Source organism: Ranitomeya variabilis, chromosome 6 (genome assembly GCF_051348905.1).
Source record: "Ranitomeya variabilis isolate aRanVar5 chromosome 6, aRanVar5.hap1, whole genome shotgun sequence".
Classification (NCBI taxonomy): domain Eukaryota; kingdom Metazoa; phylum Chordata; class Amphibia; order Anura; family Dendrobatidae; genus Ranitomeya; species Ranitomeya variabilis.
The window spans coordinates 3544054-3564311 of record NC_135237.1 but is presented as its reverse complement, the minus strand read 5'-3'; the positions used below and the strand labels follow the sequence as shown (position 1 = coordinate 3564311).

The following is a 20258-nucleotide window of genomic DNA, read 5'->3' as shown; positions in this document are numbered from 1 at the left end:
TTGACATATTGGTGGGATCCGTGACATTGTTGGCAGCATGGTGTGAACCGTGACAAGGTACCATTACTACAGGTAATGAGAGGAGGACAGAGGAGCCTCTTAAAGAAGAAGTTACAGGTCTGTGAGAGCCTGAAATCTTGCATGTTTCTAGGTGACCAAATACTTATTTTCCACCATAATTTGCAAAATAAATCTTGCCAAATCAGACAAGGTGATTTTCTGAATTTGTTTTCTCATTTTGACTCTCTTAGTTGTGGTATACCTATGATGTTAATTACAGGCCTCTATCATCTTTTTAAATGGAAGAACTTTCATAATTGGTGGCTGACTAAATACTTTTTTCCCCACTGAAACAGAGGAATGCACCACTGGGGAGTGGGGTAAAAACCAATGTAGGAGAAGAAAGGGAATTATCACACTCTCAAAACCTAGCAACAGTCACAGATAAATCCAGCAACTGTCTACTCAAATATCCACCAGCAATAACCTCCAGTCATGTAGCATAAGCTATCTGACAATGTGTGCTAGCCAGGACCCAGATAATGTAGGATGTGGGAGGGGCTAACAGTGACCAGCTGAGAGCCTTAATGCAGGAAAGCTTCCAGGAGCTCTCACCTGAGCAGATTAAACCCTGCACTGCCGAAAGAAGTCTACATTATTTAATGTGAAGGTGAAGTGCTTCTAATCAATGCAGGAGTAGGACAAATCAGATGCTGCGGTCTTCTAGCTCCTCTCTGTCGCGGTAAACCTGTGACAAAACCAGTCTGTAGTTAGCAGTGTTGTTCTGGTTTTCTTTTTCAGTAATGGGATTTTGACGGCATTTGAATGAGGTGAAATATTTTAGTTAGGTGGCTGTTGTGATTCGGTTCGTGGGCTCCCCCGGTGGTCTCTTGTGGTACTGGTGTCCTGCAAGCTTTGTCTTCTCAGTTCACCTGTTCCTATCAGGATGTGGGAGTATCCTATTTAACCTTGCTCCTCAGTCATTCTAATGCTGGCCATCAATGTATCCAGAGTGATTCTGTTGCATGTTCCTGCTCCCAGTTTTCTGCTCAGCTAAGTTGGACACTTTAGTCCTTAAGTCTATTTTTGTATGTTTTGTCCAGTTTGCACTTATGTGAATCTCTGCAGCTGGAAGCTCTTGTTGGGCTGAAATTACCACTCCAGTGGCATGAGTTGTCACATGAGTTAAGGTAATTTCAGGATGGTGTTTTGAAGGGTTTTGCAGCTGACCGCGAAGTCCTCTGTTGTATCTTTCTGCTATTTAGTTAGCGGGCCTCTCTGTGCTAAATCTGCTTTCATACTACGTGTGTCTTTTCATCTGCTCTCACCGTTATTATATGTGGGGGGCTGCTATCTCCTGTGGGGACATTCTCTGGAGGCAAGCCAGGACTGTGTTTTCTTCTACCAGGGGTAGTTAGTTCTCCGGCTGGCGCGCGGCATCTAGAGACAACGCAGGAATGCCCCCTGGCTACTTCTAGTGTGGTGTGTAGGTTTAGCATCGCGGTCAGCTCTAGTTCCCATCACCCGAGAGCTTGTCCGTTTATTCTGTGCTTCTGATGTTTCCTTGCCATTGGAAACCAGAACAGGTGGCTAGTGACAGCCGGTGAGAAAGAAGAGAAAGTGAGTGGGAATAGGGTCGCTGGTGCACGTAGTAGGGTGAGAAGATGCGAGGAGCTTGGTAATCTCTTCTGTGACCTGTTCATAGGTGAGAAGTCTACTTGGTGAAGTGAGGGAGGGAAGAGGATCCATGATATTGGGGAATCGGTGTTTGCAGCGTGTGCCAGGGTTGCCGTTGTCTGTATCATGTTCTTAATGTAGCCGGTGCTTCTTCATCCTGGGAACTTTCTTGTGTTTTTTATAATGTAAAAATGCTGAGTCTGGACAGGAGAAGAATGGGGCCAATGGTTACTGTAAACCCTTCATAAGCTGCTGGGTATTGAAGGCATATCGATCTCTGAATGCGCTGTCAGTGGTGGGTCCTGATAGTCAGGAGAATATCAGGTCCAAAGTCTTCCCGTCTTCATGAGTAGGAGAGTTGGTAGCTTCAAAAGGCCACAGTAAGGGTCACAATGTTTGTCACAGTGCGGGTTACAATAGGGGTCACATTGTGTGTCACAATGGGGGACACATAGTGAGTCACAATGTCACAGTGCTGGTCACAACAGGGGCAACATTGCGTGCCCAATTTAGGTCACAATGGGGGTAAAAATATGGGTCACAATGTGGGTCACACTGCATTCAACACAATGAGGCTCACAATTCGGGTAAGTGTATTTCCATCCCCTCACGCTTGAACTGCACTCGTTTAGTCGGGAGCTGTGAAAATGTCTTTCTTTCTTCTCACAGTTCTTCCCAGTGGAAGATGATGTCCCGCAGAGACGTTCAGTTGGGCTGCCACTCTCATCTCTAGATGCTGTCTGTAAAGAGCAGAAATCTGACCCATTGAGGTAAGTGGGCATAGGTCAGGGCTGCCTAGGTATTGGATATGTTGTTAGGGCCACCCCGGTACTGGTTAGTTGTCAGTTGTATACTGATTTGTTGTCAGGACTGCACAGGCATTGGCTAGTTGTCAGGGCTGTATCGGTTAGTTGTCAGGGCTGCACAGATATATTGGTTAGATACACGTAGTCCGTGATGCTGTGCTGCAGGTGATATTTGGTGCTTCGGATATTTGTTTATCCTGAACTGTGACACTTATTTCTGTGTTTGCAGACAAGAACAAGGAACCTGCACCTCCCCCAGTGTAGAGAGACTGGGTTCCTCTCGCCCTCCTCATAGGCAGCCACCCCATCGAAGCTATAGTCTTACAGAACGTAGGAGAATTGGCAGCATGACCCATCCCGAGGATGCCCACTACTACGAAATGCCAACTGACGAGACCGAGGCTCAGACCCTGGCATCAGCCGACCTGGACTACATGAAGAGTGAGTAAGAAGACAACGATACAGAGTTGACCCGAGCCCTATCTCCTCCCATTGTGAGGGGCTTTTCTGAGGAGTCCTGAGAGGGGACCACTCACCCCCAATGTATCTCCTGAGATCTCCACCATGTCAGATTCTTGTAGTACTGGACCCAATGATCTGAAACTTGAATCTCCCCAATTATGTGACAATTCAGACCATACTGTCTCTGATCCCTCAATTACTGGATTAAACCCTTAACTCAGGTGTCCCTGAACCTCCCCCAAATACTGTACCAGATCCCTGACCTAGGTGCACCCTGTGTAATGTGTGACCTTATGCTGACCATGGTTTACTATCAGTCTTCTTGCTTCATGGCATCCGGCTTCCTTTCCAATTCATGTTGCTTTTTTGTACATTTCCAGGTCATCGCTTTGAGGATCTTCCTGCTGTGCGAAGACATCTTGTCCGGAAGAGTAAAGGGCATGTGGTCCATATCAGCAAGGAGCATAAGGAGAAACATCCACATCGAAAAAGTGTCACTCTGCAGCCCCATGAGGTGAGGAAGAGGCTCCCAACACCTGTGACTAGTGTCTGTGTGACACTAGGCATGTCCATGTGTTGTGTGATGTCTCTACCAAATTCTCCGCTAGAAGCAGGATCCAAAGGTAGTCCACCTCCGTAATACAACTTGCATTGCTGCTTGCCATGATTGTCCTCCCAGATGGGCAATATGGACCCACAACATTGTGGGTGACCTGTGTCTGTATTACGGTGGCCATGTGCATGAATCCTCCAGTCTGCGATGCGCATTCGTATAATATCCACACATGTATAGACCTTCTCACTTCCGCACCTGCAGGTATTTGTGGAGCTGAACGAGTTAGTTCTGGACAAGCATCAAGAATTACAATGGAAAGAAACTGCTCGCTGGATAAAGTTTGAGGAGGATGTGGAAGCTGAAACAGATCAATGGGGAAAGCCACACGTTGCCTCACTCAGCTTTCGTAGTCTTCTCGAGCTCCGTCGAACGCTGTCACATGGTAGGTAGAACCTTAAAAGGTACAGCCACTGCAGTAACTGGGGAATGAATGATGCTGGGATCACTAGCTGATGTTAATGACCCGATGATGATGATTCAATGATGCCTCTGTGATGACACGATAATAACTTGGTAATGAACTGATGATGACCCGATGATGACATGGTGATGACCCTGTGATGTCTCAGTGATGACCTGATGACACAATAATCACTTGGTAATATCTTGGTAATGACCCAGTAATGAGTCGGTACTGACAATCCAATGATGAACTGGTGATGATGATCTGCTGAATCAATGATATCTCAGTGATGACCCAATGATGAGTTAGTAATGACAATGACCCAGTGATGAGCCGGTGATGATGATGATCTAATGATGTCTCAGTGATGATCTGGTAATTGGCCAATGATGACTTTGTGATGTCTCAGTGAGGACCCAGTGAAAGTACAGAGATGACCCGATGACATCATCACTTGGTAATGACTTTGTGAAGATCCAATAATAAGCCAGTAAAGACAATGACCCAGTGATTACCTGGTAATGATTCGGTGATGAGGTATGAGGAGGGTCCAATGTGCAGTGATGAATAAAGGGTCAGTTTTGGGCATATCTGTGGAGGGTAGAACTTTGCACACCTCATGACGTATAATTAAAGACTTTTTCTTTTCCCATAGGTGCTGTGCTTTTGGACCTGGACCAGAGGACTCTGCCTGGAATCGCTCATCAGGTGGTGGAGCAGATGATCATTAGTGACCAGATAAAAGCAGAAGACAGAGCCAATGTGCTTAGAGCTTTACTCCTGAAGCACAGGTCTGTACTTACATGTATGACAAGTGCGTGAAGCCTTGCCTGTCCACATACATTGTCTGGAACATCATGGAACATGTCACTTCATCTTTATGTTTTCAGCCACCCAAGTGATGAAAAAGACTCATCGTTCTCCAGGAATATATCAGCCGCCAGCCTCGGTTCTCTGCTCGGACATCACAGCAATAATCATATCTCCCAGAACAGTGAACCCAACCTGACGGACCCTCTAATGGGTGGTGACCCCACAGAACCAGAAACCAAAATTGACTTAGATCGTGAGGTGAGATAATGGTGAGGTAACAGCCTTTTAGATCCATGATTGTAGCGAGTCAGTGACCTCTTTTCTGTATTATCCAGCGTGAATCTCTTCCTTCATTGCCCACCATCCAACGCTCCAAGTCTAAACATGAACTGAAACTCTTGGAGAAGATTCCAGAGAATGCAGAGGCCAGTGTGGTGCTCGTGGGTGAGTGTGGAGGCTCCAAGGCCATGCCAAGGGCTTGAAATCATATAACTTGCATATTCTCCACATTACATGACGCTGCCAACAATGTTGCAATGCCAAAAGCAACAATAATGCAATGCAGCCACCAGCTATGATGATATGATGCCACTGATGAAGAGAAGCCACCAGCAACAATGACGCTACACATCCACCAGAGGTGGATGACGCAATGCACATCAACAACGATGATGTGATGCCACCAGCAACACTGAAAAGACCCAGCCACTAGCATTGTTGACGCAATGCCACCACCAAAAACATCATGGGCAATGAAACATGCCTCTGTCTTTAATGAACAGTGCCATGCATGTCCACAGATTATTTGTGGTATTGCAGATCAAAAATATCTACTTTGATAGCACCGAGCTGCATTACAAGACAACCTGTAGACTGATGGGAGCAGCCATGTTTTTCAATACTTTACAACCCTGTTAAGTGGAAACAGGTGACAGAACGTGGACGAAAAGTCAGTACAGGACAGATATTTCCTTCCAGGATAAACATTGTGCCATCACGTCTCCTCAGTGCAGATGGTTGTGGTTTCGGATGTGGACTTCCTGTGTGGAGGACCTCTCTGTTGAGTTAGTTATGTGTCATTATACATCAGCCCATTGATTTGGTTTTTTATGTGTCTCAGGTTGTGTGGAATTCCTAGAGCAGCCGACCATGGCGTTTGTGCGTCTACAGGAAGCAGTGGAGCTAGACTCAGTCCTGGAAGTCCCCATTCCTGTTCGATTCCTATTCATCCTGCTGGGTCCTAGCACATCCAATATGGACTATCATGAGATCGGGAGATCCATCTCCACTCTTATGTCAGACAAGGTAACACTAAACCTCCTTACTACAAATTGCACCCCTGACCATAGCAGGGACTTCACCTCAGATATCACTCCCGATCATAACATGGACTGTATTCCCGATATCAGCGGTGACTGTCTCACAGATATTGTCCCTCACAGTAGCGGGACTGTCCCTCAAATATCGCCCCCAACCATTGCAGGGACTGTCCTTTAGATATCACATCCTGACTATTGCAGGGACTGTCATGCAGATAAGGCCCCTGACCATGGCTGAGAGTGTCCCTCAGATATCACCCCTGAACATAGCAGGGACTGTCCCTGAGGTGTCTCCCCTGATGATTGCGAGAACTATCCCTCAGATATCATCCCTAACCATAGCAGGGACTGTTCCTCAGATATCACCCCTGACTAGCAGTGACTGCTCTCGAGATATTGCCCTTGACCATGGTGTGGACTGTCCCTCAGATATCGCCCTTGTCGATAGTGATGACTGGCCCTCAGGTATCACCCCTGACCGTGGGGGTGACTGTCCCTCAAATATTGCCCCTGACCATAGCGCGGACTGCCCCTCAGATATTGTACTTGAGAATGGTGGGGACTTTCCCTCAGATATCATCCCTAACCATGGCGAGGACTGTGCCGCAGATACCGACGCTGACCATAGTGGGAACTATCCTGCAGATACTGCCCCTGACCATGGTGGGGACTGTCTCTCAAATATCACACCGGACCATAACAGTGACTGTTCCTCAGATACTTTCCCTGACTATAGTAGGGAATGTCCCTCAGATATCTCCTCTGACCATAGCAGGGACTAGCCCTCAGATTTCATCTCTGCTCGGTCCGAAGTGTGGATTGGTTTGGGGTTTCCTCTGCTTGGTATTAAATCCGTGATGAAACAGTGACTGATTTTCAGTTTCTATTCTTTTCCTTTCAGTGGTTTTTCCCTTTGTGTTTTTTTTCCTCAGCTTCTCCACACACCATCTCTTTTCTTTATCTTTAGGCCAGTCTCTGCTTACCCATTTTGATCCTCATTGTATGTTTCCTCCTCGGTCCCTTACCTTTCGGTCTAGTCCCTGCTTCTCCCTTTTGTTCCTCCTGTATGTTCTCCTCCTCAGCCCCGTACCCTTAAGCCCAGTCCCTTCTTCTTTGTTTTGAACCTCCCTTTATGTCCCCTTTTCTGCATCTTACATTTAGGCCCAGTCCAAGTGTCACGATTCACACCGTGACTGTCAAGATCCCTCAGCCGCTGCCTACAATATGTCACGGATTGGGGTGACTTTAGACCAGCAGACGGCTATCACATGTGCAGGGGGGCTTATCCTAGTTATCCCTCCACTGCCACAATGTGATGAAAAAACACACACGAGGCTATTGACCTCTTGTTTACAGCAGGGGCTTATTTTAGGTATCCCACTGCTCTTCAATATACCATGAACTGCAGGGATTTGTGTCTATCCCGCTTACAGTTCCACTTAACACTTGCAGCTCTCTGGCGCCCCCCTTACTCTCAGGTCAGATTAGGTACTGCACCTGGGGTAATTAGTCGCCAGAAAGGCTGCCTGCTATGTACTGGCTATTGGGCGCACTACAGCAACGCGATAACTACTCCCACTCAGGCAGGAACAATAATTATCAAGCCGCAGTCGCTACAGTGACCCCCCAACAGCCGGCACACGGTAAGCTGCCACCAGCGCCGATTAAACGGGTTCGGCTGCTAACCCCCAAAATAGTAGCGTAATTCCCTTCAGAGGCAGGGTACGGTTTAGGGCAGGAAGAACGAACTAGTATTAAAGAGTATACCCCATAAATGATTTTTAGGCAGTGTTTATAAAATATTTTACAAAGATGTTACAAATGAGACAATTGCAAATATGTACAAGGTAATTATGAAAATAAAAGGATTAAATGAAGAAAAGATAACACTCACATATTCTCAGATCATTGCATTGCAGGCAACCAGACATCCCAGCTCATTTGTCGTGCTGCTCAGGCCTCACAGGAAAAGACAAGAAACAGGAGCTGGGGATCTGGCCACAAACTTAAGACCTACAGCTAGTGACATCACAGAAAGGGCTGGCTTTTCCAGATCCTCCTACCTTTCAGTCTGAGTACTTTGAATACAAATTGGTCTAATGCTTATAACTCCGTTCCAGTACATATCAGAATCATAGCACACCCAGCATTCAGCTTGTATTAACATGAGCTTTCTTATGAGATCAAATATGTCCTATTATTTACAGAGCAATCCCTACTTCTTCACCAGAGGGAGCTACAAGCCTGTGATTAGAGTCATTGATAGATCCACCGAGAGAGAATAAGAACATCTATTTTCGTGTTTTTAACGTAAACGGTTTGCGTAATATCTTACAAAAATGGAACAAAAGACTTTCATGATTCTAGAAGTTTCTCTAACAGTTCCTGCTAACACAAATTTCCCTTGCAGCTATGACCGTCGTAAATACCTTCCGTCAATAAAACTCCCCCACAAGGCAAGCTCTGCTACACAGACAGTTAGAAACACAGGGAAGGAAAGAGAACCAGAGAGAGGGGGGGTTTAGCCCCCGCATGCTAGCAAGAAAACTAACTTATGATATTTCATACCATATCGTGACACCTCCCCCTTTTGGCGTGCGCTACGGCGGCAGGACCTCTCGGTATGCCTCCATGCGCACCTCCGTGGGTTCACCCTGGCGGGAGAGTCCATCTGCATTACCATGCTCTTTGCCCGCTTTGTGTTTAATGGTGAAGTCAAATTGCTGAAGGGCAAGGCTCCAGCGTAGCAACCTGCCATTGGTTCCACACATGGTGCTTAGCCAGCGCAGAGGGTCGTGGTCGGTCACCACAGTGAAGGTGCGCCCGTACAAGTAGGGCTGCAAGCGCTGCAGGGCCCAGACTATGGCCAGGCACTCCTTCTCAATGGTGGAGTAGGCCACTTCCCTCGGCAAAAGTTTCCGGCTCAGGTACAACACGGGGTGCTCTTGGTCCTCCGAGTCCACCTGGCTGAGCACAGCACCAAGGCCAAACTCGCTGGCGTCGGTCTGTACCAAGAATGGTCGACTGCTGTCGACTGCTTTCAACACAGGGGCGTTGCACAGTGCGGTTTTCAACGCCTGGAAGGCCCCCTCACAGCCATCTGTCCAGTTGACGATGTGGGGTAGCTTCTTCCTGGTGAGGTCCGTCAAAGATTTTGCCAGGCTACTATAGTGCTGCACGAAGCGCCTATAGTACCCTGCAGTGCCCAGGAAGGACATCACCTGTTTCTTGTTCCTGGGAGTGGGCCAGTTCACGATCACGCCCACTTTGTCAGGCTCCGGTTTCAGGGTGCCTCCGCCTACCCGGTGCCCCAGGTAGTGAACCTCCCTCATGCCCATCTGGCACTTTCCCGGCTTGATGGTCAGTCCTGCTCGGTGAATTCGCCCGAGCACCTCCTCGAGATGCTGCAGGTGTTCATCCCAGGAGGGACTGAAGATGGCAATGTCATCTAAGTACGCCACAGCGTACTTCTCCAGTCCCTGAAGCAGGAGATTGACCATCCGCTGGAAAGTGGCAGGGGCATTCTTCATGCCGAAGGGCATGACCGTGGACTCGTACAGTCCAAAGGGTGTGATAAAGGCGGACTTCTCCTGCGCCTCGGGGCTCAGGGGAATCTGCCAGTATCCGCGACTCAGATCCATTATTGTCAGGTATTCTGCGCCAGCTAACTTCTCAAGCAGCTCCTCGATGCGCGGCATTGGGTGCGCGTCAGAGGCTGTAATGGCGTTGAGCCCCCTGTAGTCCACGCAGAACCGGGTGGTCCGGTCCTTCTTTGGCACGAGAACTACAGGTGAGGCCCACGTGCTCTTTGACCGTCGAATCACCCCCAGCTGTAACATCTCATCGATCTCCTGGCGCATAATCTGCTGCACCTGGTCAGAGATTCGATAGGGTGTTCGCCGTAGTGGGGCGTGTTTCCCGGTGTCCACCTCGTGGACGGCTAACTCAGTCCTTCCAGGCCGGTTGGAGAACACGACCCGGAAGGGTTCCAGCATGGTTTGCAACTGCAACCGCTGTGGTTCATCTAGCGAGGCGCTTACCTCCACGTCCTCAATGGACCCACGGGCCTTGGCTTGGGCCAGCATGTCCAGGAGGGTGTCTTCCTCCCCGTCTTCGGGTAAGCTGCAGACCGGTAGGACGAAAGGTTCACGTTCGTGATGAGCCTTCATCATGTTGACGTGAAAGGCCTTTCGCCTACCCCGAGCGTGGTCAAGCGTGACCACGTAGGTGACCGGGTTGAGCTGTTGGTGGACGACATACGGGCCCTCCCAGGCTGCCTGAAGCTTATCCGTTGGTACAGGAACCAGCACCCACACCTTTTGACCCACGTGGTAGGTCCGCTCCCGGGCGTTTTGGTCGTACCAGTGCTTCTGATCAGCCTGAGCCTGCGTCATGTTGTCATGCACCAACTGCGTCAAGGTCTGCATCTTGTCACGGAAGCGCATGACATACTCCACTATGGACACTTCAGAAGGGTTCGGCTCCTCTTCCCAGGATTCTCTTACCAACCCAAGGGGTCCCCGGACTCGCCTGCCGTACAGGAGCTCGAAGGGGGAGAACCCCGTCGAGGCCTGCGGAACCTCTCGGTAAGCGAATAGCAGGTGTGGGAGGTACCGCTCCCAGTCGCGCCCTTGAGTCTCAACCAGCATGCGTAGCATCTGTTTGAGGGTACCATTGAAACGTTCACACAAGCCATTGGTCTGTGGGTGATACGCACTCGATACCAGGTGCTTCACCTGCATTTTCTTACAGAGAGCCTCCATTAGGTGAGACATAAATTGGGTCCCTCGATCAGTAAGCATTTCCCTGGGAAATCCTACACGTGAAAAGATGGCCAACAGGGCATCCGCCACCTTATCTGCCCTAGTTGACGACAGAGCTACTGCCTCTGGGTACCGGGTAGCGTAGTCTACCACAGTAAGAATAAATCGCTTTCCAGAGCTGCTGGAGACGGCCAGCGGGCCCACAATGTCCACCGCAATCCTCTGGAAAGGCTCCTCTATCACTGGCAAAGGGATCAGGGGAGCCTTAAGAGCAGGCCCCGCCTTCCCCACTCTTTGACAGGTGACACAGGAGCGGCAGTAGTTTGACACATCTGTCCCCATCTTAGGCCAATAGAAGTGTTGAGACAGCCGGGCCTTAGTTTTGCTGATACCCAAGTGTCCAGCTAGCGGGATCTCATGGGCAATCCGCAACAACTCACCCCGGAATTGCTGTGGGACGACCAGCTGTCTTTCCCTCAACCACTCCTTTTGTGATTCTCCGGGTACTGTCTCCCGGTACAACCTTCCTCCTTCCCAGAACACCTTCTCCTTATCAGTCTCGGAGAAGCGCGTCCCGGCGAGTTGTCTCAAACTCTCTAGGCTCGCATCTGTGTGCAGAGCGGCCTGAAACTCCTGGCTAGGGGAAGCCAGAAGCGATGTCAGGGTCCCTTCCCCACGGGAGCCCTCTGGGACCTGCACTGGGTCCACCTCTGGTTCAGTCACACTGATGAATGAGGAGGGTCCGGAAGGCAGACAGGTATCTGCGTTCCGGGCACTCTGACTGCGGGTGACAGCAGCTACGTAGGCTGTCTCCCCGGGGATTTCTACAGACCCAACAGCCGACGCTGCTATGGGCTCTACCTCCCCATCCACCCCCATTACCTCAGGAGCATTGCTACTTATGGGCCAGTTACCTTCCTCGGTGGCACTGGTCAATTGCATGGCATCACCTTGCTCACGGTTCCCATGTATCTCCCCATTTCTTGTAGCACCGACACTTGCCCCTGCTAGGGGTTCCTCAGCCGTCTCACTCCGCAGAGCGACGTGGCTGAGCACTCCTGTACCTATGGACACATCAACTTTCACAGAAACATTATTATCAGATACAGTTGGCACAGGTACAACATTTTCACCATCAATCCTAGGGAAAAAATGGTTAACAGATGCATCACTACAAGATAAAGCATGGTCAGGTAACACATGCGATTTCCCATCATCATCATCATCATCATCATCATCATCAGGGTTAACTTTACCCTCATTAGTAGATTGGGGAGGAGGGTCATCCACGAAGTATGCAACCAACCTCCCCAAATCAGTCCCCAACAAAACATCAGTGGGCAAATTATCAGACAGCCCCACTTCCTTCACCCCGCTCCCGGCACCCCAATTAATAAAAACCCGGGCCATTGGCAAGGGACAGCTGATGCCCCCAATCCCAGTGACAGTTAGGGTTTTCCCCGGAATGATTTCTTCAGGGGCCGCCAGTTCGGGTCGGATGAGGGTTCGTTCAGCCCCGGTGTCCTTGAGGCCTGTAGCAACACGACCTCCCACAGTGACGGGCTGTACGTTGTCACACACCCTCCCAACCACACCACCCACCAAAAGAACAGCTGCATTAGGCCCTGGGGCCTGGGATGAGGGGTTCTTCTGCTTGGCTGGACATTGGTGACTGAGGTGTCCAGTCTGCCTGCAGTGGTAACACTGGCGAAGTTCGGTGGTAGGTCTGGTGCTGTTGGCCACGGGGACAGGACCTCTAGTGTGTTGTCTGGCAGGGGTACTGGCGTTGGCTGCAGGCTTACCCCCTCTCCAGCTGGTGGTGACTGGCTTCCGCACTTCCGATCTACGGTTGGCCTCATAGGCATCGGCAATCTGCGCTGCTTTCGTCACGTCTTTGGGTTCTCTGTCCATCACGAACTGTCGCACCTCAGTTGGGCAAAGACGGAAGAACTGGTCTTTGATCATCAGGTCTCGCAGCTGTACAAAGGTGGTCACTGACAGTCCTTGGGTCCACTTGTCAAAGTGGGTCCCCAGTCCATGCACCACATCACTGTAACTGTCGTGTGGGCCACGTTGGAGGGTCCGGAATTTTTTACGGTACACCTCGGGTGTAAGCTGGTACTTGGCTATCAGAGCCTGCTTGATGGCCTCATAGTCACCATCTTGTTCTTGAGGGAGTGCAGCAAACGCTTCCAGAGCTTTTCCTCTCAGCCCTGGTGTCAGGTACCGTGCCCAGTCTTGTGTAGGCAGCTGGTACTGCCTGCAGGCTTTCTCAAAGGCCCGCAGAAAAGTGTCCAAGTCCCCATCCTTTTCCATAACAGGAAAGTGGTCGGGCCGGGGCTTTGGCGTCTGAGCGCTGCTGGGCTCACGGCTGGACTGGGACGACCCCTGCATTTGCAGTTGGGCCATCTGCAGCTGGTACTCCCGCTCCGCTTGGGCCTCTCGCTCGGCTCGCTGGGCCTCTCGCTCAGCTCTCTCGGCCTCTCGCTGGGCCTCTCGCTCGGCTCGGGCCTCAGCCTCCTGCCGGTATTGCTGAATCAGCTGCCGACGTCCCTCATGGTCGTCAGTGGGGAATTCTTTCAAGGCTGCCTGCAGGTGGGGGTCCAATTCGCCCGGGTTGCTAACGGGGCGAGCATTCAGTGGTTGGACCTCTGCTGCAGCACCATGTTCGCTGGTGCTGGCATCTGCGGCTTCTGGGCTCTGTGAGTGGTCTAGAGCGGCTTCCCATTGCATCAGGACTGCGACCAGTTGGCTTTTGTTTTTGTTTGCATAGTCAATGTGCTGTGACTTGCACAAGGCCACAAGGGTGTCTTTGGTCTGCTGCTCATAAAAGGTTTCTCCCAGCACAACCATGGTTGCCAAATAAAAGATAGGATAGAAAAACGAAGAAAAAGGGAAGGGATAATTACCAGTACACAATTGTCTCACAACTAATAAACACTGAGTTCGTTCTCCAAACTTATTTGCGCAGAGTTCTCGCAAGAACTTTCTGCAAGTTTTTAGTGAGAGGAATGATTGCTCAAACCAAATCACTAATGCTCTAATATCCCACCGCCTTGCCACCAATTTGTCACGATTCACACCGTGACTGTCAAGATCCCTCAGCCGCTGCCTACAATATGTCACGGATTGGGGTGACTTTAGACCAGCAGACGGCTATCACATGTGCAGGGGGGCTTATCCTAGTTATCCCTCCACTGCCACAATGTGATGAAAAAACACACACGAGGCTATTGACCTCTTGTTTACAGCAGGGGCTTATTTTAGGTATCCCACTGCTCTTCAATATACCATGAACTGCAGGGATTTGTGTCTATCCCGCTTACAGTTCCACTTAACACTTGCAGCTCTCTGGCGCCCCCCTTACTCTCAGGTCAGATTAGGTACTGCACCTGGGGTAATTAGTCGCCAGAAAGGCTGCCTGCTATGTACTGGCTATTGGGCGCACTACAGCAACGCGATAACTACTCCCACTCAGGCAGGAACAATAATTATCAAGCCGCAGTCGCTACAGTGACCCCCCAACAGCCGGCACACGGTAAGCTGCCACCAGCGCCGATTAAACGGGTTCGGCTGCTAACCCCCAAAATAGTAGCTTAATTCCTTCAGAGGCAGGGTACGGTTTAGGGCAGGAAGAACGAACTAGTATTAAAGAGTATACCCCATAAATGATTTTTAGGCAGTGTTTATAAAATATTTTACAAAGATGTTACAAATGAGACAATTGCAAATATGTACAAGGTAATTATGAAAATAAAAGGATTAAATGAAGAAAAGATAACACTCACATATTCTCAGATCATTGCATTGCAGGCAACCAGACATCCCAGCTCATTTGTCGTGCTGCTCAGGCCTCACAGGAAAAGACAAGAAACAGGAGCTGGGGATCTGGCCACAAACTTAAGACCTACAGCTAGTGACATCACAGAAAGGGCTGGCTTTTCCAGATCCTCCTACCTTTCAGTCTGAGTACTTTGAATACAAATTGGTCTAATGCTTATAACTCCGTTCCAGTACATATCAGAATCATAGCACACCCAGCATTCAGCTTGTATTAACATGAGCTTTCTTATGAGATCAAATATGTCCTATTATTTACAGAGCAATCCCTACTTCTTCACCAGAGGGAGCTACAAGCCTGTGATTAGAGTCATTGATAGATCCACCGAGAGAGAATAAGAACATCTATTTTCGTGTTTTTAACGTAAACGGTTTGCGTAATATCTTACAAAAATGGAACAAAAGACTTTCATGATTCTAGAAGTTTCTCTAACAGTTCCTGCTAACACAAATTTCCCTTGCAGCTATGACCGTCGTAAATACCTTCCGTCAATAAAACTCCCCCACAAGGCAAGCTCTGCTACACAGACAGTTAGAAACACAGGGAAGGAAAGAGAACCAGAGAGAGGGGGGGTTTAGCCCCCGCATGCTAGCAAGAAAACTAACTTATGATATTTCATACCATATCGTGACACCAAGCTTCTCCGTTTTGGTCCTCCCTCTATGTCTCATCCTCTTCCTTTCACTTTAGGCCCAGTCCCTGTTTCTCCATTTTGATCCTCCCTCTATGTCTCCTCCTCAGCCTTTAACATTTAGGCCAGATCCTGCTTCTCCATTTTGATTATTTCTCTATAGCTCCTGCTCAGCCCTTTATTTTTAGGCCCCGTCCCTGCTTCTCCGTTTTGACCCTCACTCTATATCTAATAAACGGTCCTTTACCTTTACGCCATTCCATATTTCTCCGTTTTGATCTTCTATATATGTCTCTTCCTTGGCACTTTACCTTTAGGCCCAGTTCCTCCTTCTTTGTTGTGACCCTCTCTCTATATCTCCTCCTCGGCCCTTTACCTTTAGGCCCAGTCCTGGCTTCTCTGTTTTGACCCTCCCTCTATGTCTCTTGCTCGGTCTTTAACCTTTAGGCCATTCCCTCTTCTTCGTTTTGATCTTCCCTGTAAGTCTCCTCCTCAGCCCTTTACCTTTAGACCAGCCTCTGTGTCTCTGATTTTATTCTCACTCTATATCTCCTCCTCGGCCCTTTACGTTTAGTCCCAGTCTCTACTTCTCCGTTTTGATTTTCCCTGCATGTCTGTTCCTCAGCCCTTTACCTTTAGGCCAGTCCATGTTTAACTGCCTCAATTTGGTCAGCAGAATGCACACACTGCTTTGTTCCCCCAGCACACTGCACATAAAGTGAAACCATCTCCTGGCTCTAAACAAAAACCCTACAGAGATGAGATTTAACCCTGTCCTTCCCAGCTTTCCAAAATATCCTCCCTCTTTGCCCAAAGCCGAGGGTTGGGCGCCATCTGCCAACCAACAGTGCCTACAGGGACCAGGTTTCTGTTTGTTTTTTTAGTAAGGGGGCATGGCCAGTTGTGTATTGCCTTTCCCACCTATTTCATCACCCTATAGGGTCCCCGTCACTGATTAAAAATATTAATAATCATACATTTTATTTATATAGTGCCAACATATTCCGCAGCACTTTACATTTTAGAGGGGACTTGTACAGACAATAGACATTACTGCATAACAAAAATCACAGTTCAACATAGATGCCAAGAGGAATGAGGGCCCCGATCACCAGATACAAGAGGAGTGAGGGCCCCGATCACCAGATACAAGAGGAGTGAGAGCCCCGATCACCAGATACCAAGAGGAGTGAGGGCCCCGATCACCAGATAAAAGAGGAGTGAGGGTCCCGATCACCAGATACAGGAGGAGTGAGGGCCCCGCTCACCAGATACCAAGAGGAGTGAGGGCCCCGATCACCAGATACAAGAGGAATGAGGGCCCCGATCACCAGATACAAGAGGAGTGAGAGCCCCTGTCACGATTCACACCGTGACTGTCAAGATCCCTCAGCCGCTGCCTACAATATGTCACGGATTGGGGTGACCTTAGACCAGCAGACGGCTATCACATGTGCAGGGGGGGCTTATCCTAGTTATCCCTCCACTGCCACAATGTGATGAAAAAAACACACACGAGGCTATTGACCTCTTGTTTACAGCAGGGGCTTATTTTAGGTATCCCACTGCTCTTCAATATACCATGAACTGCAGGGATTTGTGTCTATCCCGCTTACAGTTCCACTTAACACTTGCAGCTCTCTGGCGCCCCCCTTACTCTCAGGTCAGATTAGGTACTGCACCTGGGGTAATTAGTCGCCAGAAAGGCTGCCTGCTATGTACTGGCTATTGGGCGCACTACAGCAACGCGATAACTACTCCCACTCAGGCAGGAACAATAATTATCAAGCCGCAGTCGCTACAGTGACCCCCCAACAGCCGGCACACGGTAAGCTGCCACCAGCGCCGATTAAACGGGTTCGGCTGCTAACCCCCAAAATAGTAGCGTAAATTCCCTTCAAAGACAGGGTACGTTTTTAGAGCATGGAGAACGAACTAGTAATAAATATGATACCCCATAAATGATTTTTAGGCAGTGTTTATAAAATATTTAACAAAGATGTTACAAATGAGACAATTGCAAATATGTACAAGGTAATTATAAAAATAAAAGGATTAAAGGAAGAAAAGATAACTCACATGTTCTTAGATCATTGCATTGCAGGCAACAGGCTAGGAGCTTTCCATCTATCCCAGTGCATTGGGCACTCGCAGTCTGGTCGCTTCAGGTAAAAACTCACAACTCTGCTCTCTTGGATGCCTGCCAGCACTTAAAACCTACAGTCTGTGACCTCACAGAAAGGGCTTGGTTTTCCAACTCCTCCTACCTCTTCGGTTTCACTAACTGGGCATTAAATATATCTGATGCCCGTATCTTCGCTACAGAACATAAAATAATCGCACCATACCCATCGTTCATCTCATAGTATCGTGGGCATTCCGATGAGATCAAATATGCCCTGTCTGGGATACATATTTACAGAGAAATCCCTACTTCTTCACCAGATGGAGTTAGACGCCCGTATTTAGAGTGATGCGTAGATCCTCCGAGTGTGATTATGACGATATATTTTGGTGTTCGTAACTTAAACGGTTTGCATAATATCTTCCAAAAACAGAACAAAGAAATCCCATGCATTCTAGAAGTTTCTCTAACAGTTCCTGCTAACACAAATTTCTCTTGCAGCTATGCCCGTCGTAAATACCTTTCGTCAATAAAACTCCCCCACAAGGCAAGCTCTTCTACACAGACAGCTAGAAACACAGGGAAAGAAAGAGAACCAGAGAGAAGGGGGGTTTAGCCCCCGCATGCTAGCAGGAAAACTAACTTATGATATTTCATACCATATCGTGACACCTCCCCCTTTTAGCGTGCGCTACGGCGGCAGGACCTCTCGGTATGCCTCCATGCGCACGTCCGTGGGTTCACCCTGACGGGAAAGTCCATCTGCATTACCATGCTCTTTGCCCGCTCTGTGCTTAATGGTGAAGTCAAATTGCTGAAGGGCAAGGCTCCAGCGTAGCAACCTGCCATTGGTTCCACACATGGTGCTTAGCCAGCGCAGAGGGTTGTGGTCGGTCACCACCGTGAAGGTGCGACCGTACAAGTAGGGCTGCAAGCGCTGCAGAGCCCAGACTATGGCCAGGCACTCCTTCTCGATGGTGGAGTAGGCCACTTCCCTCGGCAAAAGTTTCCGGCTCAGGTACAACACGGGGTGCTCTTGGTCCTCCGAGTCAACCTGGCTGAGCACAGCACCAAGGCCAAACTCGCTGGCGTCGGTCTGTACCAAGAACGGTCGACTGCTGTCGACTGCTTTCAACACAGGGGCGTTGCACAGTGCTGTTTTCAACGCCTGGAAGGCCCCCTCACAGCCATCTGTCCAGTTGACGATGTGGGGTAGCTTCTTCCTGGTGAGGTCCGTCAAAGGTTTTGCCAGACTACTATAGTGCTGCACGAAGCGCCTATAGTACCCTGCAGTGCCCAGGAAGGACATCACCTGTTTCTTGTTCCTGGGAGTGGGCCAGTTCACGATCACGCCCACTTTGTCAGGCTCCGGTTTCAGGGTGTTTCCACCTACCCGGTGCCCCAGGTAGTGAACCTCCCTCATGCCCATCTGGCACTTTCCCGGCTTGATAGTCAGTCCTGCTCGGTGAATTCGCCCGAGCACCTCTTCGAGATGCTGCAGGTGTTCATCCCAGGAGGGACTGAAGATGGCAATGTCATCTAAGTACGCCACAGCGTACTTCTCCAGTCCCTGAAGCAGGAGATTGACCATCCGCTGGAAAGTGGCAGGGGCATTCTTCATGCCGAAGGGCATGACCGTGGACTCGTACAGTCCAAAGGGTGTGATAAAGGCGGACTTCTCCTGCGCCTCGGGGCTCAGGGGAATCTGCCAGTATCCGCGACTCAGATCCATTATTGTCAGGTATTCTGCGCCAGCTAACTTCTCAAGCAGCTCCTCGATGCGCGGCATTGGGTGCACGTCAGAGGCTGTAATGGCGTTGAGCCCCCTGTAGTCCACGCAGAACCGGGTGGTCCGGTCCTTCTTTGGCACGAGAACTACAGGTGAGGCCCACGCGCTCTTTGACCGTCGAATCACCCCCAGCTGTAACATCTCATCGATCTCCTGGCGCATAATCTGCTGCACCTGGTCAGAGATTCGATAGGGTGTTCGCCGTAGTGGGGCGTGATTCCCGGTGTCCACCTCGTGGATGGCTAACTCAGTCCTTCCAGGCCGGTTGGAGAACACGACCCGGAAGGGTTCCAGTGTGGTTTGCAACTGCAACCGCTGTGGTTCATCTAGCAAGGCGCTTACCTCCACGTCCTCAATGGACCCACGGGCCTTGGCTTGGGCCAGCATGTCCAGGAGGGTGTCTTCCTCCCCGTCTTCGGGTAAGCTGCAGACCGGTAGGACGAAAGGTTCACGTTCGTGATGAGCCTTCATCATGTTGACGTGAAAGGCCTTTCGCCTACCCCGAGTGTGGTCAAGCGTGACCACATAGGTGACCGGGTTGAGCTGTTGGTGGACGACGTACGGGCCCTCCCAGGCTGCCTGAAGCTTATCCGTTGGTACAGGAACCAGCACCCACACCTTTTGACCCACGTGGTAGGTCCGCTCCCGGGCGTTCTGGTCGTACCAGTGCTTCTGATCAGCCTGAGCCTGCGTCATGTTGTCATGCACCAACTGCGTCAAGGTCTGCATCTTGTCACGGAAGCGCATGACATACTCCACTATGGACACTTCAGAAGGGTTCGGCTCCTCTTCCCAGGATTCTCTTACCAACCCAAGGGGTCCCCGGACTCGCCTGCCGTACAGGAGCTCGAAGGGGGAGAACCCCGTCGAGGCCTGCGGAACCTCTCGGTAAGCAAATAGCAGGTGTGGGAGGTACCGCTCCCAGTCGCGCCCTTGTGTCTCAACCAGCATGCGTAGCATCTGTTTGAGGGTACCATTGAAGCGTTCACACAAGCCATTGGTCTGTGGGTGAT

At 49.8% G+C, this 20258-nt stretch overlaps 1 protein-coding gene across 5 annotated transcripts in view; it reads left to right on the top strand.

Annotated features, from left to right (window-relative positions):
• Positions 1-20258, top strand: part of SLC4A2 (solute carrier family 4 member 2) — a 334039-nt gene that overhangs the window by 221846 nt on the left and 91935 nt on the right. For all 5 annotated transcript variants that reach the window (XM_077267743.1, XM_077267745.1, XM_077267742.1 and 2 more), the window contains 8 exons: positions 2347-2447; positions 2713-2924; positions 3326-3459; positions 3763-3943; positions 4620-4755; positions 4855-5035; positions 5113-5221; positions 5898-6082. In XM_077267743.1, the coding sequence (XP_077123858.1) occupies positions 2347-2447; positions 2713-2924; positions 3326-3459; positions 3763-3943; positions 4620-4755; positions 4855-5035; positions 5113-5221; positions 5898-6082 (1239 nt within the window). The remainder of the gene's footprint in view (positions 1-2346; positions 2448-2712; positions 2925-3325; positions 3460-3762; positions 3944-4619; positions 4756-4854; positions 5036-5112; positions 5222-5897; positions 6083-20258) is intronic.